Source organism: Myotis brandtii, unplaced genomic scaffold (genome assembly GCF_000412655.1).
Source record: "Myotis brandtii unplaced genomic scaffold, ASM41265v1 scaffold112, whole genome shotgun sequence".
Classification (NCBI taxonomy): Eukaryota; Metazoa; Chordata; class Mammalia; order Chiroptera; family Vespertilionidae; genus Myotis; species Myotis brandtii.
Window position 1 is genome coordinate 14,318,703 of NW_005353838.1, and position 19,938 is coordinate 14,338,640.

At 50.1% G+C, this 19,938-nt stretch overlaps 1 protein-coding gene across 4 annotated transcripts in view; it reads right to left on the bottom strand.

Moving 5' to 3' along the window:
* Positions 1 to 19,938, bottom strand: part of FARP2 (FERM, RhoGEF and pleckstrin domain protein 2) — a 92,827-nt gene that overhangs the window by 5,591 nt on the left and 67,298 nt on the right. For 2 of the 4 annotated variants that reach the window (XM_005857681.2, XM_005857680.2), the window contains exons 14-22: positions 14,233 to 14,411; positions 12,324 to 12,353; positions 10,676 to 10,765; positions 10,168 to 10,301; positions 9,662 to 9,743; positions 7,720 to 7,957; positions 4,326 to 4,456; positions 3,757 to 3,825; positions 3,103 to 3,192 (exon numbers count right to left, since the gene is read on the bottom strand). In XM_005857681.2, coding sequence (XP_005857743.1) covers positions 3,103 to 3,192; positions 3,757 to 3,825; positions 4,326 to 4,456; positions 7,720 to 7,957; positions 9,662 to 9,743; positions 10,168 to 10,301; positions 10,676 to 10,765; positions 12,324 to 12,353; positions 14,233 to 14,411 — 1,043 coding nt within the window. The remainder of the gene's footprint in view (positions 1 to 3,102; positions 3,193 to 3,756; positions 3,826 to 4,325; positions 4,457 to 7,719; positions 7,958 to 9,661; positions 9,744 to 10,167; positions 10,302 to 10,675; positions 10,766 to 12,323; positions 12,354 to 14,232; positions 14,412 to 19,938) is intronic. The other 2 variants (XM_005857683.2, XM_005857682.2) reach the window with 1 other exon arrangement.

Here is a 19,938-nt window from a genome sequence, read left to right on the forward strand (position 1 = left end):
CTAATTCCCCTAGACCAGCGGTTCTCAACCTGTGGGTCGCGACCCCTTTGGCGGTCGAACGACCCTTTCACAGGGGTCGCCTAAGACCATCCTGCATATCAGATATTTACATTACGATTCATAACAGTAGCAACATTACAGTTATGAAGTAGCAACGAAAATAATTTTATGGTTGGGTCACAACATGAAGAACTGTATTTAAAGGGACAGAAGGTTGAGAACCACTGCCCTAGACAGTGACTGTAACACATAACACCACAAATTAGAAGAGTGTGGACTGATGAGAAACACACAAACGCCCAGAAAGAGCCCAAGCATGAAAACAAGGGCTGTTTATATGGTCAAGGCAGCCTTCAAAATCAGAATATGAAGGGTCCAATGAATAAGGGGAAAACGGATTATATGGCAGAAAATGAGTCCCAATCTAATAACATCCAATGAAATATTTTAGGTAGATTAATTGAGGAAAATGAAACCAAAACTGTACCAGGAAATAATGTGCCAATATAATCTTGGCATGGGAGGGACTTTTTGAGTCCACACCAGGGGCAGGAACCCTAAAGGAAAAGATGGACAGATCTGACTACAGAGTCTAAGTTCACTCCCTCAGCAAGAATGTGCCATATACTGTTCTAGGAACAAGACAAACACAATCCCTGCCCAGATGGGTTTTAATTCTACAAGGTAAAACCAAACTGCAGGCAAAGTAAAAAGGAGTTACTAGCTGGGGAAAGCATTTCTGACATGTGAGGGTTGGCTGGCCTCTTTATAATGGTCACAAAAGTGCATGAAAAGCTAACATCATGGAGACCAGAGTGATAGACATGAATGCCTCCTAGAGGGAATGCCAGGAGACAAGGACCCAGCCAGCCTCACTGACGTCTCTGGGTTGCTCCACTCACCAAACTGGAAAAGATGTGGGGGAGTCCCCAATGCTCCCCAAAGCCGTGCAGATGGTGCAGCCTTAGATGTGCTCAGTGGGACGGTCCCAGTGCAAGTGCTCCGACAGCCACGGAGCAGCAACACTCACACTGGAAACGGCACACTACGTCCACACAACGCCTTTTGGAATTTATTTTGAGGATGTGGTTGAGGTGTAGAGAGGCACACGATGGTGTCATTTCTAATTCTGAAATGCTAGATGCAGCTGGAGTGTGCAGTATAGCGAGCCAGTCAAGTAAACGGGCTGGCTCCCCAGTGTTCCATTCATCTCATCTCCACTTGACGAGGTGGTGGGAGCATAGAGGACACAAGAGCACGTTCATGACACATTGCTAAACAAAACCAGTGCAGGCCATAAAACAGCTTGTAAAAGTGAGTCCACTGTGGCAGCAAAAAACCTCGATCTACATGTGAAGCTGGAAGGGCGTTTTGCAAAATGCCAACAGTGCTTATTGGTGGGTGGTAAAATTGTGACTGATTTTCGTTTTATATTTTCAGTTATTTTTTTCTATAATGAAAGCATAATTATGAAAACAGAGGGGATCTGCTTCTAGTAATGGCAGGTGAGCACTTTCAAACTGACCCTCCTTGCTGAGAGCTGGAGAAGCTCGGAGGGACCCTGAGGGCCGGGAAAGGCAAGACACCCTAGAACAGGGGTCCTCAAACTACGGCCCGCAGGCCACATGCGGCCTCCCGAAAACATTCATCCGGCCCGCCGGGTGTTTTTGCCGCCGCTGCCTGTTGCTTAGCAGCCGACTAGTTTTTTTTTTAAACTATAGTCCGGCCCTCCAACGGTCTGAGGGACAGTGAACTGGCCCCCTGTTTAAAAAGTTTGAGGACCCCTGCCCTAGAAGAAGATGGGGTGCGTGCAGGACTGCTTTGAGTGCAGAAATCGAGACAGTGGGCCAGGCACGACAGAGTAGAGCATGATCGGACCCCACCCACGGACACCTGGAGGGGAGGCCTGGCTGGGGGGCCTCAGGGAGAGATACTCGCTGCAGTCAGATGCTCTGGACCCACGGCACCTCTGAACGCGGCCTCCTATCTACCATTCCTAAACGTGGGTTCCAGGCTGAGTGCAGACTTACACGGAGGGCAAATGAAGGTCTCTCTTCAGGCCATAGAAAGAACTGACCACAAAGGAGGTGGCTAACAACTGGATCACATTAAAATGAAGAATTTCTATTCATCAGGGAATTACAAGTGTCATGTTGCAGCTGTGACCGTGGGGATGGGGACATGCTGGACTGAGTGTGGTAGACAGAGTGCTCCCAGACCAGCAGGATCCCTAACAGCCCAAGCCAGCAACAACAGAGTGGAAATGGAGGTAAAAGGGCAAAGGGCAAACTGGATGCCACACAAGGGATCACTGCATGGACCTCACACAGGACTCAGAGGAAAGAAGCCAGACGCCAGCTCACTGGGAGCTTCTCCAGCCCATAGCTTCCCCATCAGTGGTAGCATGTGTTTTTTATTTTAATAATCCTCAGCCAAGGATACCAAGGATATGTTTTAGAGAGAGGAAAAGATGTGTGTGGGAGAGAGATACATCAATCAGTTGCCTCCTATACACACCCTGATCAGGGATTGAACGCGCAACCTAGGTATGTGTCCTGACTGGGAATTGGACCCACAACCTCCTGGTGTATGGGACAATGCTCCCACTAACTGAGCCACCTGGCCAGGGCACGTCTGACTGTATTAAAGCTGTGTGTGTAACCGTGTGTGTGTGTGTGTGTGTGTGTGTGTGTGTGTGTGTGTGTGTGTGAGATAACTAATGATGCCATGCAGGACCAAAATTGTCAATATAAAAGAGATACAAATCAAAGAAGCAGGAACTCTACAGTCCTACGATATGGTGGTTTGGTTTTGTCTTTCAAAACCTGTGTCAGCTCCCACCCCTCCAGCAGCAGAGTGGCCCCAGCGCCTGCCTTGGGTCTTTCATCGCACCTCCCACCCTGGGGGTGGCAGGTGGACAAGGTGAGTTGGGGACTTGTCCTGCAGGTGCTGGTGGTGGCCCCAGGGTTGAGTCTGGAGGGGCTGCAGAGGCAGCTGTTTGAGCACCAAAAACAGTAACCACAACAGATAGAAACAGACCAATGGGTGCTTTAAGGTAGCCGGCTGAATCCCAAATACCACAGCCGGTTCCTCAGCACTCACCAGCATGCCACGAAGCGGGAGGAGGCCCCGGATCCGGAAGTGGCTGGTTCCCGAGACACCTCTGCTTGTGTACAGCAACATATCTGAGAACTGAGCCAGGCAGCTTTAGATAAATCATTTAAAAAACAAGTAACAGGGTTTTAACTGTCAGATGAACTTCAACTCCAAGGGCTTGATGGTGTTATCAAATCTATTCAGCTTGCTGGAGATTTTTGGCGCAAAAGGGATTTTTACTTCATTCATACAATTGTTTTTGACTAGAAGTAACTAGTAACCACACAAACCAGCAGACGTCCTTGGCCCAGTCACCCCTCATACAGGATGCTGAGGTCTGGATCTAACTGGATGTGAGGAAGAAGCGGATGACAGGAAAGCTGGTGGCAGCAGGGACTGGCTGGGAGGGTCTCAGCTCCCAGAGTCAAAGCCCGACAGCAAGATCCTGTGAGCTGGCAGCTCGGCAGGACGGACATCCCTGCAGCCACAGGCACGTGGAATTTTCTATGCGCTGGCTTTGCTCATCCACAGACAGAATCAGGATGGCAACTGGCCTGGATGTGTTCTGTGACCCTCACATGGCTCCTGACTTTGAGGCTGCCCACCTGGCCCAACGCGCTGGCATAGTCCCCCTAACACAACTGCTGCCCATCCACCTACCAGAAAGAACATTCTCTGCTGCAGGCCCTTCCTGGTGAGCTTGTGCAGGCAGCCCTCACGGATGAACTCCTGAAAGACAGCAATGAGGTCTGCATTGTGTGGGCCCACAGCCGCCTCAGCAGATAGCACGCTGGCGGGGCCAGGGCCTGGCTGATGTCACCATGTTGCTTCTCTGAGCCCTTGGATGAGCCCCTCACAGCCCCATCCAGCCCTTCACCAGTGCCCTCCCGCCCAGATGCTCAAGGACCCTCCGCACCTTTCTGCCTTCCTCCTTCCTGTCTGCTCCTCGTGGTCCCCCGGGGCCTGTCTGGGTGCCAATTAACTCAGTCTCCAAACCATCTGCTGAGCACCTTACAGCAGGCTGGCTACACTAAGGCCGTCATGTAAAGCAAAGCGTGCTGCTCTTATTGAGAAGCTTCTAGAAAGTTCAGCCATAGAGATGAAGCCATGAGTTCCACATGGAGAAAAACTGAGTTGCGCACGTTGAAAGGTGAATTCTGTGGTATGTGAATTATATCTCAACCAAAACAATGAAGTAACCAGCGCAAAGAACTTTCTGAGTCACTTACCCTGCCTGGAGCGATGAGGTTCTCTATGCCAACCAAGTCCCGCTGCAGCTCTGTCAGCTTCTGGAGGTTCTCCAGTCGGACGAGGCTGTGTTGTAGTATGGAGGTCACTTCCGTGATGACCTGGAGGGCGTCTGTGTGAAGAGACCCCTCAGTACAGGCACCTAGGCAGGTGGGTGAGGGGTGGCACAGACAACCCTGTTCCCCCGCCAGCACCACTTTGTGACCGGAACTGGCATTTTATTTTTTAAATCCTCACCCAAGGACATGCTTCTATCAATTTTAGATGAGAGAGGAAGGGAGAGGGAGAGAGAGAAACATGGATGCGAGAGTGAAACATCCATCAATTGCCTCCCATACTTGCCCTGACTGGGGATCGAACTCGAAACCTGGGTATGTACCCTGACTGGTAATCAAACCAGTCATCTTTTGGTGTATGGGAAGATGCTCCAACCAGCTGAGCTACAGCGGCCAGGGCAGAACTAGCATTTTATTTTTATTAAAAAATATTTTTATTGATTTCAGAGAGGAAGGGAAGAGAGAGAGACAGAAACATCAATGATGAGAGAGAATCATTGGTCAGCTTCTTCCTACACGCCCCCCACTAGGAATCGAGCTTGCAGTCCAGACATGTGCCCTGACCAGAATCGAACTGCAACCTCCTGGGTCATAGGTCAACACTCACCACTGAGTCACGCTGGCTGGGCCAGAACTGGAATTTTAAAAAGCCGTTTTAATTCAAGGAACACTCCACTCAAACTCTACCCATAGCTAAGGCACAAGTGTAGGTTCCTGCAGATGAGCCACAACTTGAATTTGTTCAGCCCAAACTACTGACTAGCCAACACTCAGATGTGGTCAAGAGAAAGAACAGCCTTTCTTTGTAAATAACTAATGTTACAGGCAAGGCAGTATTTGTTCTTTAGGGAAAATCATTTGCTGTAGTTTAAAGTCTAAATAATTTGCACCTTCAAAGTATTAGTAATTTTCTCTTTGAATGGAGGTGCAGATGCTAATCTTATAGTTCAAGCCAAGTTATGAAAATTTAGAATCAGGAAGGAAAACATATTCAGACGAAACACAACCTCAGATATTGAGTGGTCATCAGAGACCTGACCAGGACACTGGGAGCAGCTGTTGGCCAGACAGGCCCAACCCCACATGCAGTGACCACATCTTCCTGTCCCCTGGTCTCCACCACTGATGGGGGCCTGATAGCTTCTCATGAGAACCCTGCGGACTGCCTGGTCACTGCCCTTCGAGGTCCCAAGAAGCACAGGTGACATCCACCCCACCCAACTCTGCGCCTTCTCAGCTCCAGCTCCGTGAGTCTGGTAAATGGAGGTCTGTGAGTGCTGGCTCAGTCCCTCTTCAGTGGAGGGGACAATACCTGCCCCAGAGCTTTAGGAGGATGAAGTCAGATAAGGAAGCACCTGGGGAGACGAATTACTCACTCATAAATGACCCATTATAAGAGCCTTGGTGATGCTAACACAGGGTGGACACCTGGAGTTGCTCTGTGCAGACTGCTGAGCTCTGGCCCCTCTCTGGCCTTGCCAGCCCTCAGGGCCCAGCTCAGATCTGAGTGACACACTGTTGGTAAAGACTCTTCACTTTGCTTGTTCACTGCAGGCTGCCTGGCCCCACGTGTCTGTGTCTGCCCTGGATGGCACCCAGTGCCACCTTGCCCTTGGACATGTGTGCATGGAGTGCAGGGTGGAAGCTTGGCTGCCCTTGGGCTGGAACTAGAAGCTGCCAGATGCTGGGGATGTGCTCCGGACCTGATGCAGGGCTGCTGGACACAGCACCGTCCCATGCCTGGGTCTCCACAGAACCAGCGTGATGTTGACAAACCATCAGTGCACACTTAGCACCTGGCCAGCCCAGGCACAGTCCTTGGGAAACCCTTACTGAATGAAGGATAAAATTAAGATGCAAGGCCATCTTCTTTAAGTCCCAAGCTAGGGGTACCTCCTTTTGTCCAACAGGCTCAAGCTCAACTCCTGTGAAGACCAAAAGGGCTGGTAACATCTACAGCCCAGGGGCCTTCTTCCTTGGCCCTGTGGGAGGGTGGGTCGCGGTGGGAAGGGACTCCATCAGCTGAGCCCTCCGGAGACGGCTGAAGCAAACCCGTCCAGGTGCCAGTTGTTGGCACCATGTTGCGTCAACAATTTACAAAGCACTTTCAGAAGTGCAGCCTCATTTGGCTTTTGCATTAGCCCATGAGACGGTTTGACTGATGAGGAACCTGAATAGTGAGGGCGCCCGGCCTTCTCCATGGGCATGGCCTCCCCGATGACCTGGAGAGGGGCCACCCTCTCCCCCTAGCACTGCCCACCCCTTACAGGAAAAGACTGACAGAGGCCAGCATGGCAGCATTTTTAATGTTGCTGCACTTTATTTCCCTGAAAATGCTTGGAAATATTTTTGACAATTTTGTCTTTTCCTTTGTAGCAAACACGAAACACTTGCTTTTAGAATGAAGAAGAGATTTGTCAACAACATATGATCCATTTTGTTTCTCGTTCAGCAGAAAGCATCTTAATTATACCCATTTATGACTATGGGAGACCAGCGAGAAGTAGTGCCAGTCTTTTATCTTTTACTTGTAACGATGATGGTGAATTCACTTGTAAAAACCTTCCTATGGAGAGTAACTTCCTGCACTAAATTTATCCTACAACTAGAGGTGATATTGTAGGTTAAAAAGGTCAGGGTTTATTCTTTTGTTCCTTTAACACACAAAAATGATAAAGTCTGTCTATGACAAAAACTTCTAACAGCCACCCTGGACCAAATGTTTGAGTTTTAGCGTCAAGGCTTGCAGAACAGAAATACCTCCAGGTAGCAGGTCACTCTAGGGCAGGGGTGGGCAAACTTTTTGACTCGAGGGCCACAATGGGTTCTTAAACTGGACCGGAGGGCCGGAACAAAAGCATGGATGGAGTGTTTGTGTGAACTAATATAAATTCAAAGTAAACATCATTATATAAAAGGGTACGGTCTTTTTTTTTTTTAGTTTTATTCATTTCAAACGGGCCGGATCCGGCCCGCGGGCCGTAGTTTGCCCACGGCTGCTCTAGGGTCATCCCACCCCCACGGCACAGGAGGAGCTCCTCCAGGACGATTGGATCCCTTCACTCATGGTTCAGATTTGGAGCAGGGCAAGGCCTTGCTGGGGCAGTGGGGCCGAAGGGCATACTGGCCTGTGCAGACCCAGGGCCCGCTGGCCTCCGTCAGCTGGGGAGGAGGGTGAGCAGTGCCAGCTCTGCCCGCTGCAGACTTGGCCCCTGGGGAGGGGAGAGCACACACCCTGTGCTTCCCAAATAAGGGAGCCGAAGCCTGCAGGTTTGCCAACGCTGCTCCTCCCTCAGCCCGGCATGGCAGCCCCACTCACCACAGCAGTCGGTGTAGTCGTGGTGCCCGGGCGCGTAGTGCCCGCACAGCCGCCGCAGCAGCAGGCGATAGTGCACCAGTCGCTGGATGGGCTTCAGCAAGAACGTGTTGAGAGGCAAGTAGCAGACTTTCTGGAGCTCGAACTCTTTGTACACGGTCTCTAGCTTCTTGAAGCGTTTGGTGGCCTTTTCCAGTTCCGTCAGGACCTCGTCGTGCCTTTGGAAGTAGCCGGTGAACTGCTGTGGAGGCACAACAGGGGCTCGTTAGGTCAGGGACCTGAGAGGGCGTCCGGTTGGGGAGTGGCTTCCTGTCTGGATGGCTCCCTGTGTGGACGTCACACACAGGCTGGAAATCCCAATGGGGCAGAACAGAGGACAACGGCCAGGGCGTGTCAGCTGGGTTTCCAGCCCCCTGGGGTCCATCCTGCCCCACGGAGACTCCACCCCAACCCAACCTCACGCCAGCAGGAGGGCAGCGGCTTGTCCACAGCGAAACCACCCCTGCGCTGCCGACTGCCCTCAAACCTCATGTGTGTGTGTGTGTGTGTGTGGCGGGGGACCACAGGCGTCACCTCACTCTGCAGATGAAGCGCTGAGGCTGAGGGCTGTACCTGCCTCAGGTGCCAGCAGGGAGCTCTCCTCCTCGGAGAGGCTGCGCCAGCCACACTCCAGAGCAGGCAGAGTGTGTTCAACCCACTTGCCAGAGAGGGAGGGTCACTCCTGACACTGTTACAGCACCACGTGCATACATGTACGGGCTGGCAGTGTTTCAGTCATAGTAAACTCAACTGGTCCCTACCTTCTAGAAGTTTCTAACATTTAATCAGTTTGTTTTAATGAACATTACATGTGACTTGTGTGGTATAAGCTCAATCAAACAGATTTATATATATTTTGAAATAATTTTTTTGTAAGGCTTTGGGATAGATAACACTTATTAATGAACCTGGCTCAGAAAACCAAAAAATGTGTGGGGGTAAAAAATGGGGCTCTGGGCAGAATGGAGCTCTTCACGCAGGGCTCTCTGAAGACAGCGTAAGCGAGCCTGCGGCCCCTCAGGTGTCTAGGAGCGGAATGGGCCGGAAGGACCTCAGGAGTCTGGGCGGATTGGGTGGAGGTGGGACAGGCTTGGGATGGAGGTGCCCGCCTCCCAGTGAATGGGCACGACAGCGAAGGCTTGGGGACTTGGAGCCATGCAAGCGGGTAGAAGACGGCGGGGGGAGGGCCCCCAGAGTCTCAGGCTGGATGCGAGAGCTCCCAGGACAGATGCATGGGCGGGAGAGGCCCATCCATCTGTTCAGCAAGAGCAGGACCCTGTGCAGTGAAAGCACAGCCGCTGGTTCCAACGCCTGTGGTGACCGGCCCTCAGGAGGCCTCTGCTTCCTCCGTGCTGCTGACCTGGTGACCTACAGCCAATCCTTTCCACGAAACTCTAATGCCTCTGAAGAAAAACCCCTGAACTATGAGCCCAGAAGGAGAGTGGACGCAAACCCTAACAACCCCTGGACAGGCTCTGCACGCCCCGTCCAGGCGGGAGCTCAGCAAGCTCAGCAACAACGGCACCTGGGCCCGGGGCTCATGTCCCGGGTGAGTCCAGTGCAGCTGCCAGAGAGCCAGCTCCCAGCACACTTCCCCGGAGGCTGCTCTGCGGGGCCTGGTTCCTAGAGGAAGGAGCTCTGAATGGAGGCCTGTCCTGACGGAGTGCTGCTCGGAGGGAAGGCTGGGCACCGGGAATGATGATGCTCCCAGGGGATCGCTGCTCCGAGGGAATTCCATCCTGACTTGATGCCGTTCTTAGAGGAATGAGGGGCGCTCCTGTGAAGGGGTGTTGTTAGGGGAGGACACTGTCCTTAGGGGAAGCAGCTCTGAGGTGAGTGCTGTTCCAGGGAACCGGTCCTGAGGGCACACTGTGCTGCACGGCAGGTGCTCGCCCGGAGTCGCTACCTTTAACTGGCGCATGTTCCTGAGCAGGACGTCCCCGATCCGCTGGTGGCTGCCTGGGGCCTGGGCACCGGAAGGTCCTTCCCTGGAGCAGAGATGGACAAATACAATCAAACCTCAGGAAGGCTTGTGAGATCCACGCTGATTGATCTCGTGGGCCAGCCGTCCCAGCACGGCCAGGACATCAGTGAGCTCCTTGGAGGTGGAGGCCTGTGTCTGACAGAAGCATCTTTACTCGTGGGCCATTCTCTAAAAGACAGTAATTAGGAAAAAAATAATCATCTACTTTTAACCAACTTTGTTCATTCTTCTGAAGTAGGATGAATAAAAGTGATTATTATTGTCTACTCCTCCTCACACTTTTTAAAAATAGACTTCAATGAAGTAATGACTCTGGTGAATTAGCGTCTGAAGCTGGGAGGTTCCTGAAAGCAGTGGTGGTGACGAGGGGCAGCCGCGTGTGCGGGGGTGGCCGTGTGTGCGGGGGCGGGGACGGGGTTGGGCATTACCAGAGTGCCAGCCTCTGCTCCACCTCACACAGGAAGCCCCTGTGGAACTCGTAGATGGGGTCGATGTTGGAGAAGAGCAGCGTCATCAGGTCCGCAGGCATGGCGTCCTCCTTGACCACGGCGCTTCGGAACCACTGCGGGAAGAGCAGAGCTCGGGTGACTGAGGGATCACCCCGGGGCTGCGGCCACAGGGGCCTGCGCTGACCCAGAGTCCCCCTGAGGACAGCTCACATGCCATGGCTTCCTCTTGACTGGCCACCAAATTTTCCCAATATTACACGAGAACAATTCTGGTGAAAAGCTTCAAGTGGCTACAGTCCCAGTTTTATGAAAAAACAGACCCAATATTCTGACCCGACTTAGACATTGTTTAAATGTGTTTCACAGAACATGTACAGGTAGATCTCATGATGGCTGAGAGGTATTTCTTAGAAGGGCTCTTCCGTCTCTGGTTTAGAATTAAGAAATATTAAGAAAATCAAAGTAATAAAAGACTTCGTTTTCATACCACAGTGATAACTTCTAAATCCTTCAGGTATGTGCGTTCTGTGGCGAGAATCTCCTTCGCTATGAAGTAGGCCTCGTCGGCGCCCGTGCCCTGCAAGAGGCGCAGATGGTGAGCACGTGCCTGTTGGATACGCCACAGACAGGCCACATGCGCAACCCTCGCTTTCTCCTGCTCAGATTAACGTTCTCACACGATTTTTGTCCATAATTCCTGAAGACATTCCCCTCTGAGTAAAAATATAAGCCTATTGTTTCTCCTTCACATGTTTTTCTCATTGTATGTTATTCTTTTTGAGAAAAGAATTGCTGTTCAAACATCAACATATTGAAGCTAATTATTGGTTTTGCGATAAAATTATTGTTCAGATACCACTGCCAGGAGTATAGCTGTTGAACACACAGACATGAGAGTGTGTGTATATGTATACATGTAATGATAACTGTTAAGCCTAACTCACAAATAAGTTATTACGATTGCCAAAGGTCTACATCCTAACGGTGCCCTGTGTGAGAGCACCGGGAGGCCAGCACGTGTTGAGTGCAGGGCCCGAGATGCCCAGCGCTGGAGCTCTAAACCCCATCAGGGCCTCTGCCCGACATGCAGGTGCCGGCAGGCCAGTCAGCAGTGATGGGACCCTCGGAGCAGAAAGGGTGGCCCTGTGCCCTTGGGCCCCACCATGCCTGGCTCTCGGCAAAGCACAGGCCTCACGCTTGGGCTCAATGATCCCTTCTCCATCCTTCCTGGCTGGACGACACCTGGTCCTGCTCTAGCCCTGCGCCCTTGTGTTGTCCTCCACCAGGCTGAGATCTCTAAGAGGCCAACTGTCTTCACGTCTGCCATACAAAAATGCCTGTGAAGCACATGCCAGCCCCAAGGAGGCACCTGAGATGGACCCAGGAACAGAGCGGACAGCCTCTCAGCAGGAAGGAGACAAGCAGCCTGACACTGACTAGTGGGGAAGTTCCCAGCACAGGAGAGAAGTCCTCTGGACCCAAAGCAGAGCAGGAGGGGTGAGGCAGCCACAGCCTCCAGGGAGAGGGCGGGGCTGGCAGCTGGGCGTGGGACACAGGTCAGAGGTCAAGGGGGAGGGGGAAGAGGTGCAGCAAGCTGGTTACTGGCAGGGAAGGCAGGGAGGGGTTTTGGGGTGACGCAGGCTGGGAAGGGCCGGGGCTCTTCAGGAGGCCTCTTCCCACCCTGGGAAGGGGAATGGCAGGAGGAGGGGTGGGGCCCTGGATACACGGAGGGTCCAGTTCTGGTGTGGGTGGAGGTGTGAAGGACAAAGGAGGCAAGGATGACTGCAGTTGTGGGCCTCAGCCAAAGTAAAAAGCCTCTGAACCATGCCGGTGACAAGTTTGAGGAGGAAGGTCAGGGGCCAGGTTGGCCCCCATTTCCATTGCTGACCCCCATTTCTAGGGCAAAGAAACCTCTCAGGAATCCCTCAGTGGAGAGAAGGTAAAGCAGCCACCCACACCTCTGCCGTAGGCTGGGAGGTTGGGGGGGGGGTGCCCGGGAGGGGACTGTGCTTCCTGCCAAGCTCTGCCACCTGCCCTGCAGAAAGCAGCTGAGATCCCGAGCGTGGTGCTGTGGCCCTTCTCTCAGCCCCACACAATCACCTGTAAGAGGCACCAGCCACCTTCAGCTTTCATACCTTTCGAATATTGTTGGTCCTCACCAATTTCTATTAGAAAGGAGGAGAAACAGCGCGTTAAGTGGGAGATGCTGGTGAAAACAAGCCACACGGATCTCCTGAGGGACAGGCGGTCCTGAGGGAGGCTCAGACGTGAACGCCCTGGCCACACCCAGATTCCCAACCCCTGCGTTTGTTTGTGAAGCTGAGGAACCCCAAAACTGCCCAGGTCCCACTGGGGAGTCATCAGTGAACCTGGGGACCGGGGCCTTGTTGGGGACGCTGGTTCACAAAACCAGCACAGAACACAGCTAGTCACTCACTGGGGTGACCCAGGGGGCAGAGGTGAAGAAAGTGTGTCCTGCCACCCTCGGGGCCCCCTGTGCTTGATGCTGCTTTTACATGTAGCCTGGGACACGCAGCATCCCGTGGCCACGTGGCCGGGAATTAGGAGGCAGCGTGAGGGGAGGGAGCGGGCGCACTGTGTGAGGTGGCTGCACTGTGACGACCATGTCCCTTCTCTCAGAGGCCTGGTTAGATAACGAAGGCCATAGACACCTCTGTTAGCCCAATTAACCTCAAGTGTCAGGTGTCAGGGGTCATCACCCTACAGATCACCACCTAAAGATCAGCTATTTTATTAATACAGAAAGTGACAAATTAAAATTTAGTTTTTTTAAACAGCTTTCCTCCAAAGCCATTTTTGTTACGGCACCAAAGCAACATGGCCAAGATGGAGGCCTGAGGGCTGGGGACTGGCTGCAAAGCCCCAACCACCAGGGGGGCGTCCTAGGCTGGAAGCCAGCCGGCACCCACACCTCATGAACAGCAGGCCTTCCATTCCAGGGCTGCTGTCACTGAAGAGGGCCCGGGGACCCGGCACAAGGACAGACGTCTGCAGAGGCCTCCCCATCCTTGGAGGAGTTGCAGCCCCCTTGCTGAGGAACCTCATGGGTCCAGCTCAGGTGGCCCTGGAAGTAACATACTTTTTGGCCAATTCAGGAGGAAACACACGAGTGCTAAGGTGTTCTTGATGACAGCTGTCCACATGACAGGCACCTGCGAGGCAGGGGTCCCACCACTTGGGGCCCAGTTCAACACGCTTCCTTCAGGTGTGCACCTCAGGGGCCTCCATTAGGTGCAGGGAAACAGATAGATGGTTCCTGGCTTCTCCCTCTCCATGGCCCCCAGGGCCACACAGTCCACAGCCCATTATTTTAACCACTCTCTTCCCCAAATGTCAAATTCCCTGGACCCTTTGCCTTCCTCATGTGCTCACATGCAAAGCCAACTTGCCCTGGCTTCCTTGCCCAGGACATGGCCCCCGCTGCAGGCCAGGGCCACAAGAGTGGAAGTGGCCACGAGGCCAGGGGTGCCAATGCCTCTGGCCATCGCCTTGTCCTTGAACCATGAGCTTTCTACCCTACCTTTCCGCACCTGCCACACTCCTGTCCCTGGGATCACCCCCACTTTCTACCCTAAATCCACCCCATCCCTTCCCTCCCCTTGCAATGACACTCCAGGACCCACTCATACATCAGCCTGTGACTCCCTTGATTCCAGACAAGACTGGTCCCCACCCAGCAAACCCTTTCTGTGCATTAGACCTCCTCCCGGTTGCTGGGCTGAGGGCTCCTCCAGGGCCTGCCCCTTTCTGCCACATCCCCAGGACCCAGCCCAACACTCAGAACCCATAGGTGCCAGGTACTGTTACAAAGGTCCCAAAAAAGTCCCCAAAAGGACAGGAGGACCTCAAGACAAGATTTCTCTAGGGAAGCCAGCTCACCATCGTTCCCTCAGCAGGCCTGGGAGGGAGGGCTGTGTAGGCATAGAGCCCAGTTCTGCTCTGCCCACAGGCTTCCCAGCCCAGAGAGAAGTTTGCAAATCCAGGCCCACCAGCACCCAGCCCTCTGCTTGGGGCGGTGCCCACCTTGTGTTTCGGCTCCTCCTCATCGTCCATCCTGGTTCCGCCAGCGTCGCTAAGGACAGGGCTCAGGAGTGGGGACGAGCCCCGCTCAGCTGGGCCCAGCGTCACCTGAAATACAGGGCTCAGGCTCAGTGGGCTCTTCCGGGTGGAGGGAGAAGGCTGAGGACTGTCCATGGGAAGGCCTGGAATTGAACAGGGCGGGGGATGGAGTGAGAAATGAGAAGGGCCAGGATGCGGCCAGACACCACATTTCTTACCAGGCGTTAGCCGACACTAGCCTTACACTGCTGCTCGGCACTTTCTGGAAACTGTAAGTAAAGACGCTACCACATGCAGTTCTCAACGTGACATAAAGTGAACATGAGAAAAGGTTGCTGGCTGACCAATCCGATTTCACAGACACCAACCACAGGCGCCTAGACCCCTGGGCTGTACAGTTCCAGGGCTTTCTCTTTGCTCTAGAGATAAAATCAGCAGCACAAGCATGTGAAGCAGGACAGACAGGGAGGAGCACCTTCTGTGTATGTGTTAGAGACATACCAAACTGATGCCAACATATCTGAAGAAAATGTCTATTTTAATGCCAAACTCATCAATCATTCAGTTAAAAATCTGATCATATAAAATTACAACTCATTATATTGTTTTCTACTTAATTGAATTTTCCATTAACAAAGGTTTTATTTTGGTTTTCTAGAATTATAACACAAAAGTAATTAATAGTTAAATTTCCCCCCTTTTTAAATGTTCGCTTTTGATTAGACAGAAACCAAAATTTTGGCCTACGTAGTTCTAAAAAGGCTAATGATGAGGTATATTCTATCATACATTTTGTAATAAAAAATTCTCTTATCCATTATTTAAAAAAAATTCTTAAAGGTTTACTTCTAATGTTTTTTTCTCCTCTGTGGGAAAACAATTACTATTAAATGCCGAATTTTAAAGATACCATTAAAGCAGAGTTTTAACAAAAAATGTAACTGCTGTTTAAAAGCTCCTTAAGATAGACAATTACCTTAAGTTTCCAAATGTATAATGTTTTATCACTCAAACTACCATTATTTCTAACTAATTAAGTCAGTTTACAAAATGCTGGGATAGAAATAACTCAATTCAAGCCCATGGTGGCTGCCCACTCCCTACACAATGGCTTAAAGCAAGATCCTCTAACACTACCACTAACAACTTCAGATGCAGTCACCTATAGTGACCAGCTTATAAAACCAAAGCTTGGCTTATTTAGCCCAAAACATGGGAGTGTGTAGACAGGTGTAGAGGAGTTTTGTGAACACCCGACACACCTGTTTCCTGCTCCCTGGACAGTCATAAGCAACTGAACTAGAGTCAGTAGCCGTCCCAGGCAGCGGCGGGCTGGCGGGGCCCTATTTTCACATTGACAGATCTGGAGCTGGGATGCCACCGAGTGCTTCCAGCGATGAATTAATTACCAAAGCCAGGACGGCAGTTACCTCTGGAATTTCTCACAACGGACAGATTTAAAACATGATGAAACACCCATTCACATTAGAAGACCTGGACAAAATAAGATATGGAATTAACAACCAGTTTATTAGAATTTGCTTTTATTACATTTAAAATATGCTAAGCCACCTTAAAATAACAAAATTTCTATACCCCTTCTCTCACACCAGGCCGGGTGGACTCTGTAAGTTTTGAAGGGCCCAAGCCCGAATGGAGGGCACAGTTACTTTTCACATGGAGAAGAGGCATGTGTCCAAAGATGAGCTACTTAGGATTTGCACTCCAAAACCCTTTTGTCCCTAATAAGCCCAAAATTGCATTATGAGATACCTTCACACATTGAAATTTTAGAAAAAACTCTAGAAGTGACTAATAACTGATCTATTTATTCTTCACAATTGTATTGTTCAAGGTGTGAGAGTCAAGATATTTTATGCTCATTGACTGTGAAAGGAAGTACAAGGTCACTGTTTACTCTCCTGTCTACCAGCACTGCACACAGCACCTCCCTTGGAGATGGGCAGTCCCATAGCAATACTAGTTGGTAATTCACCAAAAAGTTGCTGCAAAACTTGACTTTATTTTTCAATAGCAGGAGAAAGCTGAGGAGATGGGGTGACCAGCTCTCTGCTATGTTGGCCAGTGTGGGCTAGTAAAGCTGTCAGATTAGAGAATGCAGCCCAGTAAACAGCCCCTCTGTGAAGAACTGATAAAAGAGAGAGAACCCTTTCAGGACGGACTGCTCATTTGGAAGGTTAAAAGTCATCATTTGATGTTAGCATTGTAGATACTTATTATTTCACAAAAATTGTCAACTCACAATTTAGTGAACAGATTAAAAAGTACCACAAACTGCCATTAAACACTTTATTAAATCTGTCAGCTACAGCACAATGCTGTAAGTCATACCACCTCCTTCCAATTATGTAAACACAGATCCTACAAGATAAAGCCAACAAATCTGTGGGGAGATATTTTTTCAAGCAAATGACCCATCTATACCCAGGTTGTCTGAGTGTACATCGTGTACCCATGCCCTACCTATGTGGCCAATCTTTCCACTGTGTGTGTCGCTGACACACACTCCACACCAAGAAACAAGCGTGGACCGCGTCTCGGCAGGTGTCTCTCCAGAAGTGATGTTGGGGTAGCCCCAGCCTGCTGGGATGATGTGAGGGGTGTAAGATGAGCGCTCCCTTGCCTCGGAATATCCTGCCCGTGTTCACGATGCACATTAGAGCACCTGGATAAAAGGCAGATGCCTTCAGAATTTTAGGTTATCACAGAATATGCTTACCCTTAACTGACATGGTGAAGAATTAACCTGAAATTTTTGTAAAAACAGACCCGTGTCCAAGGTCCTCTACTGAACAACAGGCAGGAGGAGTTGATGTTCTGTGTTACAAGAGTCCCTATGACAAGCATCCACTTAGACACAGAGCGAGCTTCCAGACCACTATGGTATCAAGGAATGGTAGACAAAGAATTTTTGGAAATTCTTCAATTTTCAAAATCTGGTTACTTGAAAGTAATAGACACAAGCAGTAGTTGTTTCACTGAGCTTCGAGTTTCTGCTGGAGTGGGTCAGATTGTCTACTGTGTTCACAGACAGGCTCGGTTCTCAAGGCTGCAAGTTATAAAAAATGCTTAAATTTAAAACTGTTTCAAGTTCGGCAGTGAGTACCTCTGGCAGTTGGTTTTCTTTGCTTTGTGGCATTCGTTATTTCCAAAAATTTCTAAATATTTATCTTACAACTTTTGAAATGTCATTTTAAAAAGCACAGTATTATACATTGTGCTTAACTTCATTTTCTTCATCTAACTAGGTGATGAAAGACAAATAGCACATTTAGAGGAAAGTTAACATTACTTTTATTTCATACCTTTAAATCCTCTTCATCAAATCTCTATAATAAATAATCTTGAACATTTTTGCCTAATAGTGGAGAAAGAATCAGCTCCAGTTTGGAAGACTCAAGGTTAAGTTTGAAGGTTAATGTGACAGTAGGAGGCATAAGATCTAGAAATTCCTTCTGTAGCTTGAACAATGGCTCAGTAATCCCATGAGAGTAGGGAAGGCTGACTTGTCCAAAGAACCCAGGTGAATGTGAGCTTGCTGCTGAGTTAGCAGAAAACTCTCTGGCTCCATTTTTGGACTAGAATGTCATGAGTCACTTTACACAAAATGTGGCTTAAAAAATAAGTGGGCAGTAGAAAAATGGCCCAATTATCAGTTCATCTTATACTGTGTTCCCGCAAAGGTCACCTCCCTGCTCTGCTTCTTCATCTACAAAACAGCAGGTGAGAACCTGACATGTGGTATGCCCTCTCCATGGGGCTGTGAAGCCTACACAAGGAAGCCTGGAGTGGGTGCCTGGCCCACGACCCACGTGGTGACCTGAAGTTCAGAGGGTGACTGACATCAACACGTGCAATGCTCCACGAAGCATGTTTTAGTTTTTTCTTTTGTTTGTTCTAAATAATCAAGACTCTTTCCTTGTTAAGAAAAACAGGCGCATTAACCGATAACATAGTGACACTTTGGGTCATGTGTCTGGCTTGGTGCCTGCTGGGCATGGGTCTCCACTGTGTGTGCACACATATGGGTGTCCCAGGGAGCTCTGTGTCTTTGTTCTAATAAACGACACCTTTTGTCTCAAAACTGTGACTACAGATCCTCTAAACTATTGGATCAGTGACAGCAAGGTCCCCAAAGCAAATTATTCAATAAACGAAAAAGTCTGTAGGTGACTTTCATTAGAAAAGAAATGTAATCTGAAATAACATACTTCAAATATAAAGGCCATACAGTGGTACTCTCCTAACAGGGCAACCTACAGAGCCAATAGAGAAATGCTTTTGAGCAGTTTCTTAAAATCTGGATTTGTCACAGAGGTGTCTCTCTGAGGATCCACTCGCTTCCATCACCACTTCATCCCCAAACTGGGGCACTGAGCAGTGGTGGCCTCGGTCAGGGAGCAGGGCCGGCCTGACGTGGGCGGGAACTGACGCTCACTTGGTGACTCACCACCCTCTTCCCTCAGTGGGGAGTGACTGCCCACTTAGGGTCTTGGGGAGTTTGTGCAGAGAGGGTCTTTTCTAGAAGGCCACTGGCATGTGCCTGGCACCTTAAAAGCCAGGGAGGAGACCACTCCCCCACTCCTGTGCAGCACAGAACAGCCCAGAGGGAGCAAATGCTGCTGCCCAGGAGGCGGGGGGGTAGGATATCACCAATCCCATGACCCAAGTGTGGCAGGAGTGCAGGGACAGCTCTGGGGAGGCAGCAGAAAGCATGTTAGCCGAGTGGGAAACAAGCTCAGAGCTGGAGTAAAGACTGTCCAGAATCTGAGCTGAGGCTACACCAGGGGCCAGGGATTTTATAGGGTGGGTTCTAGTCAACTGGGTGGGAAAGGCAATAATGTTCTCTTTTTCAGAATTAAGAAGCCAACAGCACGTGTTCTGCGCACAGGACCAGCCCAGGGACTACATGGTTCACCCAAGGCTGTAAACAGTGCTGCCCTCAGCCAGAGCCTCAAGCTTAGAGCAGGCGACTGACATCCACCTGTGCACCCGACCACACGGCGGGGCTGGCCAACAGAAAGCACTGAAAGAAGACTAAGGCTGAGAAAAGCAAGCCCTCTCCTTGCTCCCAATGGCCTTCTGGGGATGTTGTCCACATGTGAAACAGACAATGCCTGTTTGCTGCTCAGAAGCTTATGAAGTGAAGAGCCGTTTCAGGGATTCATTTAACATGAGAAATAATTTTTAATTATGTAAGTCAAAACTATAACCAAGTAGAGGGAAAGAAAGCTAAAAAGCCCATTTAAAAATTCATAGTAAATATGTCCTTATTTTATTGAATAAACAATTAAAAAATTCTGAATTAGTACATATCTGCACATTTATAAATGGCAATTTCAATGGAAAACAAGCTTTATAAGTACCACAAACCAGGCAACATAATGTTTCTTTAAAGAATGAACAAGTTCAAATGCATAATGAAACGCCAGTTCCTTCTCTCTCCATTTTCTAGGGGAATGTAGATGCTTTCATGCAAAAACAAAACAAAACAAAACAAAAAAAACAAAAACAAAAACAAAAAAACAGCACCTGGGGACACTTAAGGCACAGCTACTGTGTGACGAGAGGGGCCAACAGTGGCCACCACAGCGAGCTGTGACAAGCTCTGTACCTTCAGGACAAGGGCCAAGCAAAACCCCGGCAAAG